The sequence below is a fragment of the Limulus polyphemus genome, unplaced genomic scaffold (assembly GCF_000517525.1).
Source record: "Limulus polyphemus unplaced genomic scaffold, Limulus_polyphemus-2.1.2 Scaffold1818, whole genome shotgun sequence".
Taxonomy (NCBI): domain Eukaryota; kingdom Metazoa; phylum Arthropoda; class Merostomata; order Xiphosura; family Limulidae; genus Limulus; species Limulus polyphemus.
Window position 1 is genome coordinate 136,800 of NW_013667428.1, and position 11,584 is coordinate 148,383.

An 11,584-nucleotide genomic window follows, 5' to 3' on the forward strand; every position below is an offset into this window, starting at 1 on the left:
AGTATATAAAGAGTAAATAGATATTTCCTAGACACTTTTTTTTTTAGTTTAGGTATGCAAAAACATTGTTTATCATATGTATTCTTTATCTATTATTATAAAAGTAACTGAAATGTAAAACTTAGAAACTTATTAGATGAGGTAAGATAATGAAATATATATATATAAATTCTTCATGAGGTATTCTCGTGAGCAGTTCATGCATTGCATGATTCAATATGGCAATGTGAGCTACCCATTGCAAAGTGATTTGAAACTTGTGTGGTGGAATTATTAGTTAAAAACAGCTCAAAGGTCAATAAAACAATAAAATTGAATATAAACAGATGTATACTTTTACAAATTATAGTATTGAAACCATGATGGTTACTTTGTAGTTACAAACTTGATCACACCAATTGAGCTCATAGTAAGAGGGTTCATTCACTCCACCTTTCTCTCATTCCTGTTTTGCTCTTACACAATATTTTAAGAAAACATATAGTTTCTCTTGTTGCCATAAGTACTTATTGCATCATCTATTGAACCTTTCTCTTCTGAGAAGCTAATAAAAGTCTAATAAAAGGTTACGAGATGGTTTTGGGCCCTCTTCAAAAGAGGTATATGGTGTCCCACCCCACTTCATGCACGATATACTTCTATATAGTTCTAAAGTGAAATAATATTAATGTGATAGTAAGGAACCACTAAGACCATAGTGAAACAAACATTGTGAAACCAGCTTGTTGTACATTGTATCTTTCTCTTTAACTTCTATCACAAATCAGATTTGCATTATATTAATCATTAAAATATAATTGAGAAAATATTTTTAAAAAAGCATTTAAAATCATAAGATCAGGCACCACCAACAGATTATGAGCAAGAGGTAATATGATTAAATGTTAAAATTATGATAATAAATTAAAATACCAAAACTTCAGTATCAGCTGTAAACTGATCTATCCTTGCTCTATTTTTTATGATTAAATACTTCAGTATATATACATCCAAAACAGTTTGAAAGTAATATAACATGACCCAGTATAGAGTGTAAGATGTGAGAAATCACTTGCATTAATCTTATTATACAGCATGTACTTGGCTCTAATTATGTCTTTTTAATGGTATTAAATAAATTCTTTTTGGTACTTCTTGTTTAGCATCTGTTTTAGGCAGGTTTCCAGGAGCTGTGAAGGTTATTATTATTAGCCTATTCTTTGAAATAGTTATAGACTCCACACAAGTAAAATGCTTTATGAACACTTAGAACAAAGCTTTTGTTGCATTTCATAAGAAGTAATGTAATGTGTAAACATGACAGTGTCCTTTAATGTTTAGACCTCATCGCTCAGCCACAGTAACAATAGTTATCACAATTAGTCACTTCTTAACTAGTGTATCAAAATGTATACAGTAATTCTGTTAGTTTTAAGTACATATCTGAAGAAATCTATGACTATGCATGAAAAACAAAATATTTTCTTTGCTCAAAATTTCAGAAAGAATACTTTTCAAAGTAAACTTTGGAACACTTACAACAAATTACACCTATTTCAGGAATTTATTTTTAACTAAGTTTTGTATTTTCTGACATGTATGCAAAAACAGTGAATAATATTATACCTTAGTTTAAGAAGCAGTGAAAAGGGTACTTTACTTGTGGCCTTAATTATAGTAACATTGTAGAACTAGAAAAAACACTTTATAACAAAAGGTTTGTTTTATTTAACAAAATTTACAATATGTGTCATACTACATTTGTTGATAACTTCAGGGTAGGGATAACTGTAATATGCATATATGAATACTGAAATATATCCATATAACCATTTACAAAGACATGAATATACTTAAATAACATAGAAGATGCATGTATAATTATCTTAAAATATATGATAAACCTAGAAGACTGTGTTAAATTAAGTCTAATTATCCAAGTACAAGTTATTTTATTAAGCTTAAGACTAACATTACAATAATCCATCCAGCAGAGTTTTTGGCCCTCCACTAGTGTTAAAGAAGGTCAAATTAGCAAGGAAGGCAATGTGTTTGAATAATCTTAAAGAATCATTTCAACATATTTTCAGTTTCTAAGTGACTGAAAGATTAAAAAAAGAGCACAAGTGAAATCTTAATATCATATTTACACCATTGTAGAGTATGTGAAAGAAAATGATCTGGAATATATTACACTTTATCTCAGAATTCGATCATACACCAAAAAAAGTTACAATTTTGTGATTTGAGCGTGTTAAGATTATCAAATACCAAAATGAAATGTTATTTTGGTGTTTATGAAAATTATTTTACTCACATTGTGAAATGTACAATACCAAATAAGCAAAGAACAAAAGAGAAAAAATGAAACAGCTGCTTTGATCTTTATGTAAAATAATTTAAATTGTGAAATGTAAAATACCAAACAGGCAAAGAACGGAACATGAAATAACATTTCATTTTGTCTTTAATAACTTTTACAAGCTCAAGTCTGGAAATGGTAATTTTTTCGGTGAATGACTAAGTCCTAATATCAAGAGTAACATATATACACTGTTTTAAAAATGCACTGTCCATTCTGGAAGCTTTACAGTAATTACAAAACATTTTTTCCTCAGAAGCTCAACCAGTGATGGAACTAACTAAATTTTTTCTGGGTTTTCATCAGTATTATCATCCAAAGAAAAATCCACCACTGTCTTGATTATAAAAGTTTTATGCTCATTTGATTTTACTTCATCAACACTGGCTTAAATTAAAAATTATGCATTTTATTTTTGCTGAAATTTTACAAAACTTTTACTACCATACTCTCATTCATTTAAATATTCTAAATGAATCACAATGCATGCTTCTTCTTTTTTTCACCTGTACAATCAGCAATTCCTATATTTTTGTCTCAAGTCCACAACAATTCCTGTCTCTTTCATTCTGGATCTATAAATCACTATACGTGTCCTTCTGCATAATATGTCTTTGAATTTCTGGTCATTTTAGAGATCAAGTAACTGTGTGCTAGATTTGTATGCACATAATAAAATTTTGATTTCTAAAATCCAAAACAAAATTTAGTATATATATTTTGTGTTTTATAATGTGCACTCTCACAGAACACCTTTTAATCTTATTTGAACATTTTAAACAATACAATATTGTCATTTAAAAAAATTAAGGAAACCTTTTTATATCAGTGGGTGCTTCTATATAAATAAATTTTTATATATATTTTTTTTACCTTTTTTTAACTGTTTTATAAACTATGGTATTTAGTTTGAATGTGAGAGAGAAGTTTTTCTAAAATCTCTTTAGTGGTACTCATTTTATGTTTAATATCAAGACAAGACTTTTTATGTTGCTTCTGTTTTTCAACAAAAAGTCTTTCAAAATTTTCCTATATTTCAAACATTTCAGTTTAAGCAGGAGCATAACTGAGTACATCTAGACAGAAACACTCATCTTTACACCCCTCAGTCAATCTTGTTTAAATGTATAAACACTTTTCTTTCTCTTCAAAATAAAAACAAAAGCCTTTATGTTATTGGATACTTTTAAACATAAAAACTAGGTATACTTACATCTGTCAAAGTTTTAATTTTGCTTAAACAATTCAACATACAAATTTTACACACACTTAACATCTTTGAGAGGATTGGAGATCTGTGAAGGCTCATTCTAGTTTTTATAATCGGAAATCATTATTTGTCGATATTTGTTGAGCTTATTAGCTTGATAAACTCGAATTTGAAGCTTAAACTAAGATATCAGGAATTCCAAGAAGATTAAGAGAACTTGATAATATAGTTTTATATGCACTGTGTGTGCTTTAAATCTACTATACAGTTTATTGCCAGGCCACTTAACATATTTTCACCTCAGAAAAATCCAAGAACTTTCAGGGACTTAGTGGATCTTGGACCTCCACATGAACTTACCTACCTCCTCAAATTGAATTTAAAATGGTGTTGTTCCATGACATCTGGTTGATCTCTGTCTTCTTAGCTGGCTATGGCTTCTACATTCAACTCATCTCTAAAAAATCAGCATTTCCAACAACTGGGGCTCCACTTGATCAAGTCACATTTTTGGCTTCTAGGCCCTTCCTTTCATTGACGATGTTTAATAGCACATGTTCTCTTGCTTGAACACTTCTCACCAGTTTCCTTGAGTTTATGTAAAGAATATCATACAAATACATGCAAATGCATTTCTCAATGCTACTTAAACTATATCTGTCCCTGATATACTCAATCTCTGGCCCCTTCATTATCAACAGGTATGTTCCCTTACTCAGGTAAAGTAAACTGTGTTAAAGAGATAACTGGCAAACCACCTTTAAAATAGATCAGTTGCATGATTTTCAGGTTTTATTTCTTTCACTTTTCTTACCCACACACTCATTTTATTCCTATCTCTCATTCACATTGTCATTTTCATCAATATTACAAGTTTGATGCTGTGTAAAATGGCACCCTGAAACTCACCTTGACACTCACTTTTCCATGTTTTTTAAGTGTTATATTTGAACTTTTTATGAACAGTTAATCTTTACTGTAATATTTTATATTTAACTTTTTGTTTCTTGTTTAAACTTGGAACATCATGCATTAATCCCAAAGCTATATTTAAAACCTAAATTTGCACTTCAGCTTTACTTTTAACTGAAATTGCAACTTGACGAAAGACTACAAGTCCCCATAGTACAGTAGTATTAATTTCAACTTGACAGATGACCCCAAGTTTCTATAATACAGTAACATGGGTTTGTGTTCATGAAATTGTAGTAGCACTGTTTCAACAAAATAAAAAACATGTTTTGTAGATGATTAAACAGAGAAAGAATATATATACTGCCAAAATAAATAGTTATATTTTGTCATGATTTTAAAAATTTATATATGGCATGTTTAAATTTTAAAGTTTGTGAAATATATCTTAGACTTATCTTATGTCTGTGTTTTTGAATTGTCATAAGCAAGAAATTCTTAAGACTTCTGAATATCATAAAATGTGCATTTTAATATAATGTTACTTAGAAAGTATTATCATTTTATTCAACATCACTGTTTTATGTAATGCATAGCATCAAGTATAAATAACAGCTTTGTAACAGTTAGAAGATTAAAGTGGAAATCCTAATACAAAACATTGTCTTACAGATGTTTTTCTTTTTAATTGAGTAATATGCATTTTTTTCACATGTTAAGTTTCGAGTGGAGTCTATGATGCTTCGTTCTGCCAAGCCCCACAAATATGTGCCTGTTACTCCAAGTATTCAACAGCGTGCCAGGGCTAGAGCTCCTGAAAGCATCCCTTTAATTATGGAACCTGAATCCCGATTTTACACAAATCCAGTTCTGGTGTTGGACTTTCAGTCTCTTTATCCATCCATCATAATTGCCTACAATTATTGTTTCTCAACATGTTTAGGACGACTGGAGCATCTAGGAAGGTAATATTGTGTTAGTAATTTTAAATTAGTGGAGGATTGTAAAGTTATTTTTGTGTAACCATGGTTAATAAGCTAAGGTTATTTATTACCGTTAACTTGGGTATCACAATGAAAAATAAAAATATTCTGGTGTATTCATTAATTTATAGTATTAATTCATTATCTGAAATCCTGTGTGACTAGAGTAAGGTTATTAATATAACCAGGATATTTTATAGAATGGTTCTACTAAACCTGAAACAATAATCTGGTATTTTATGGTAACATTTACTGCATGTACAGTATCTTAACCATTATAATGCCTTCAGTAGTATTTTTCTTTTTTGGTTTTTGCTGATCCTATAATTATGTGTAAATGAATGTAGATGATCAAAGATATACTTGATAGTCTAGAACAGTATGGCAACATTATTAACTAATTTAAAAAAAGTTGAATTTTATGTCAGAGAAAATACAAGTTTTATTTAAATTCTTACTTTAACTTATAAAATATTAAATAATTTTTATTTAGTTTTAGTTCCAACAAGGTACCTTACTTCTACTCACATACATAGCTATTTTCGTTCAGTTCTGCTCTATGTTTGCAAAAATATTTTGCATGGCACAAGCCTTTCACTTACACATACCCCTTGATTCACGTGGATTAACCAATTCTTGCATGCAAATTATTATGCGACAAACCTCCACCAATAGTAGTGTCACGCACCCGTGTGTCTCATGTGACTTCTTCTATGCAAATCTACCTAACTATCACTTCTCTTTGGCAGTGCTTGTGTTCAGACATTTAGTTTCTGCTCTCTTTAAGTGTTTTTTTTGTATCTTCATATCAATTTCTCTCACCAAGTTTAGTATTTATTATACAAAAGTGATATTTGTAACTTACTCCAAAGTGAAATTATTTTATATTTCTACCCAGTTACGCAACTTTATACATCATTACAATTTTTTTTTTACTTTTATTTCTTTTTTGCTAATACGGTTGTGTTTGGTTATTCATTTTGAATATGAATTCCGAATTCTAAGTCACCACATCAGAGATTATATCTTCTATCAGAACATTTACACAGGCTTTAGTTGGTGGTCCTCCACTACTTCATCTGGAGATTGATCATCCAATGAGCTTACCTTTGTCAGGCCTTGACTCGAGTTTGAGGGCACACACATTTTGAAATACTGTCCGCCAACTTTGGAAAGATAAGGCATTATACTGTTATGGTTTTTAATATTTTTTACTGTTAATATTATTACTGTGTTTTTTAAACACACTTCACAATATATTTTTCCCATCCTTCTCCAGACATTATGTTTCATGATAAGCATTTTTGTCTCTTTTGGAAGATGGTACTTGCATGCCTTGCCCTCCATTGGCTTTGGTTCAATTTGTCTTAGCTTACCATCAGACAGAATCTCTGTCACCTGTATGGGGTCAGTCTTTGTTAATTCTATTCATTTGATCTCCCACCTAATTTTCCAGCTTTGTCTTACCCTACTGACTCTCCTACAGGAAATGTCGACCTTACACCTCCTTTCTTGGGCATTCCACTTATATCTAGGGGATTGTCATGTGATACATATTCCACCTTCCCCTCCATGTTTGGCATTTGCCATCTTCAGTTCTTTCCCTTCACACTTGACTTCATTGCTTCTAGGATTGTCTGGGGTGGGACACTTTGTACCATTTGTTTACCTGTCCACTTCTAATAGGGACTTACATTTGGCTCTTTTTCTACACCAGTCCATTTTTTTGGGCTACTCCTATGCTTCACTTGGGTATCTATGATGCTCTATTATTTTTATTTTTTTGTTGCTCTTTTGTTTCATTCTGAGTCATTGCCATCTTTACTCATGCTCCATGTTCAATACCTTCTCATCCTTTACCTGTCCTATCTATGGGTTTCTCTATTTATTGTGTATGCACAATGCTGATTGTAATTCTGGATGGATCGATCCCACCTGAATCACTTCTTGGTTCTTCCCAATTTTTAATATGTAGTCTTTGATCACAATCAGGTGGGCAATTTCTGCTGGACTGAGAATGCCCACGGTACACATTCTTATTTTTCACTTCTTAGGAAGCTATCTTAGGTTTTTTCATCACATGATTCTGTAACAGTTTCATGTTTTGCCCTTCAGACTTGTTTCGGTTCTGTATGTGTTTTGTCAGGTGGTCTGCATTTTACCCAACTTCCACATTTTGGGGAATTTATTAACACCACTACTTGGATGTCTGGCTTCAGAATGGGGATGATCATACCACACTCATCTGCTTCTTACATAAACAGCTTGGGTAGTTGGATTTTTCAGTTGGATAAGTTTTTCTGTTACCTACTTAATATTCTCAGCTATATTGGGAGTGTCTTTCTAAACACCCAACTCCATCAGGATAATCCATTCTCCTCCTCGAATGCATTTAATGGAGCTTTCTGTTATCCATGCCATTACATTTCACTATCTTACTGCTAGTGAGGTTCTAATACATTGGGGATGTGGCTCTTATGGAAGCACTTCTCCATTTTGGTGTAGCACATATGTGATCTTTTCAGGAGTTGCTGAACGACCCATGATCTCTTGCTAGGGTTCCTTGGATTCTCCTCTTAACTTTCCTCCTTCCCTCTTCAACAATATGCATTGAAGATTGAACATATCCCCCACGTTTTTGGGTTTACCAATTCCTCCCCTTCATCTGGATTTGTTTGTTTTCCCTGATGCTCATCTCCAAAGTTGGAAGGCATGGGTCAATCAGTAGGGAGGCTTCAGGCAATGGGGGATTGAGGATTCTTTAACCCTTTTGCTGCATAGTCGGATTTACCCCACAGCTACCAGAAAAAAGTTTCCATCTACTACAACATGCTAGAATATCCCCCTGTACTTGAAACAGTTGCCAAACCTGAGTGCATGCTGTGTTCTATGCCATGAAACCTGGATGTTTATATGCCTCATTACAAAATTGCCAACTTTGCAGGAACACATATAGAATCTATATAAAGACAGCTTCTTTATATCTTGGATATTGTTACCTGAATAATTTGTTTTATATTTTATAATGATTTTGGCCTTTTATTGGCTTACTTTTGCCTATATTTATGCCAATACGGTTTTCAAGGAATATTACTGCCAAATATAGAAAATGCGGCTTCTTCCAATGTTGAAAAAGTAATACAAAGGATCAAATTCATACTTTTCTTTTTTGGCAGATAATTGACACTTTTGGGGAATGAACCTGACAATTAATTGCACACTGAAAGGGTTAATATATTTCCTTATAAGTTTAAGAACTTAAAACTTATATAATATCAAAATGTGATTTACTAACCACATTCTCTAAAATGTCATGATGTGCACCCTGACCTGCCCATGGCAAAAGGATTTACTAATCAAAATGCCTATGATTAAAAAGAGAAAATCACTCTAAATTTTATATCCGGGAAAAACCTGTTTTACAAGGACAAAATACTGTTTTAAGTGATATAAAAAGTCTTCTTCAGTATCATGCCTGCATGAAGGCATTGACGATCCTGAGTTTCCATATCTCTCTGTCCCTGGTGTTCTTTAACAATTCTGTGTTGTTACTCATGGTTCATAACTCTTTTGAAATTTCTTCAACATTTCTTAATCTTTTTCTTCCTTTGCTTCTCTTTCCTTCTATCTTGCCAGTTGTTACTATGTCCTCCATCTCTTCTTTCTTCATCACATGGACTATGAACTCAGCTTGTTTCTTTCTTATTTTCTTGATGATGTTGCATATTGTACTGGCTTGTACTAATACAGTGGTTCCCAACCTTTTCTCCACCAAAGAATTATAATATAAATTATTATATTATTATAATTTTTCCCCTACAGATCCCATGTTTTTGAGAGATTCCACCTACCCAACAAACTGTTTTTATTAACTAATAATTAACACATTCTCACACTTTTCACTGTCAAATAAAAGACATATATATAACTGAGTGTGCAATTAAAAAAACATCAGTATTAAAAAACTTACTTGTTTAATGAGAAGGTATTACCTATGTGGACCCCCAGGGGTCCATGAACCACTGTACTAATACTTGTTTATTACATTTCTTGTTAGTCCATGTTATTCTTAAGAACCACATTTCAGCTGCTTTAGGTTTTCTCTCAACTTCCTTTGTTATTGTCGATGTTTCACATCTGTATGTAAGTATGGATTCAATGTAACATTGTAAGACATTTTTTCTTACTTTTATTGATATATTATTGTATTTCAGTATAGCTTACATATTTAGAAAGGCATTCTTAGTAAGCATTATTCTCTTTTTAACCTCTTCTATGCACTTACCATCTGATGTTATTAATGAGCCAAGATAGATGAAACAGTGAATTTGTTTGATTTTTGTCTCATCAACTGTAATACTGCATTTTAGAATATTACTTTTCTTGGAGGTTACCGTACATTATTTTTTCTTGCTATTGACTCAATCCTTTTTTTCTTATTTTCATACCTCAAGTTGCTGATGTTACATCCTCTAACTTTAATTCCTGGCCTATTTTCTATACATCAGAATCATTTCACAGTATATTGAGAAAAGGTCTGGGGAAAGAACACATCCTTGTCTGACACCTCATTTTATTTCTTGAAAATGGCCAATATTTACAACCAATAATGGTCAACTGTTCACCCACACACACACACAGAAAGATTTGCAAAAGGAAATGTTTGATATGAGTCTTATCTTCCTTAGTGGAGTAAGACTAATTAAGCCATAAATAATAGTTAATCCATTGGATTAAATAACAAGATTTTTCCATATATATATATATAAATTGCCTTTCCTTTAATTATGACAGATATTTTTATATCTAACTACAAGTTTTATTGTTATTCATTTTCCATGTATAACTTTTAAATGTTTTTTTTTCCCTTCTTTCTGATACATCTATTTTATTCAGTGTCAGAGTTACTTTCATAAGCTCTGAAATACAGCTTTTATAAGGTAAATGTAAATTATTTTCCTGTCTACTTACTCTTGAATATTCAAACTTTGTAGATTATGTTTTTAGCTGATTACAAATGGTAAAACTTTGAATATTGATATTGCTAAGCTACATTGTTAAGACATAAAAGGTTTAGTAAAAAATTTTTTACTTTTAGCATTATGGTTTTTAGTTGTATGTTTTAGCAAGGGTTATTTTTTTATTAGGTGCAACAAATATCAACAATCATTTGAACTTTTTTTTTTCAAACTTAATGTAAATGTCAATTGTATGTATAGTTTATAGACCTTATGCAGTCATGTGACCAAAGTAAACACTGCAACAATTTGTAGCCATATTCGACGTAAACATTATTCGTGAAAACATGGCCTCCACTACACAATAACCTTGTTCTCCATTCATTTTTATGAATTTACTAGCAAATTAAACGATATATGACGTGACAGATCCTTATTTCATCCCGTTAACAATTACATTCATTCTAACCTAACCTAACCTTATGAAAGATTACAGCATTTCAACATTGATCAGAGGAAGAAAAGAAATTTTTGAAAATAACTTAAAGATTTCTAAAGTATTCTGGCAATTAACCAGGAGAATAGCACTAAAGTATGATAAAAGCATTAATTTTAGTTTAATTTTCATTTCATTTTCAAGTGTTTTATAAGTTGTTTTTGATTATACAATTTTATAGTTGAAATAAGTCTACGGACTCACAATTATAAAATCCAGGGTTTAATTCCCTGCATTGGGCACAGCAGATAACCCAGTGTGGCTTAGGTTCTAAGATATAGAAACAAACAAAAGTTGAAATAAAGAAACATTTTTCTACATTACAAGGTTCAAATGAACATGTACAGTTTATCACAACTTTTATTCGTATAACACCATGTGTGCTTACAGTGTGACTGTTTTTAACTGGTAGATGACTGTAAATTACCTGTATTTCACTTGGGAAGTAATTGAAACACTCCTTCTGGGTTTACGTGCATTCTTTCATACAGTAGCGTGCATGAAAAATATGATAAGTTTCAACTAATTCAGAAGTAAAATAGAGCTTACTAAGTGTGTAAAAAAAACAACAGAAAGTCGAAGAAAATAAATACTTGCTGCAGGTACTTTTCTGCTTGTTGAAAACAATATATATTTCCAGTTGAAAAGTTTAAAGTTTAATGAAGAGATATAGTTTTCCTGTAG

The 11,584-nt window shown here is 31.4% G+C and overlaps 1 protein-coding gene across 4 annotated transcripts in view; it reads left to right on the top strand.

The window, feature by feature from the left end:
- The window catches only part of LOC106465050 (DNA polymerase zeta catalytic subunit-like), a 200,582-nt gene that overhangs the window by 132,475 nt on the left and 56,523 nt on the right, over window positions 1–11,584 (top strand). For 3 of the 4 annotated variants that reach the window (XM_022392860.1, XM_022392861.1, XM_022392859.1), the window contains exon 20: window positions 5,184–5,428. In XM_022392860.1, coding sequence (XP_022248568.1) covers window positions 5,184–5,428 — 245 coding nt within the window. Of the gene's footprint in view, window positions 1–5,183; window positions 5,429–6,482; window positions 6,615–11,584 lie in introns of those variants that run through there. The other variant, XM_022392862.1, reaches the window with a different exon arrangement.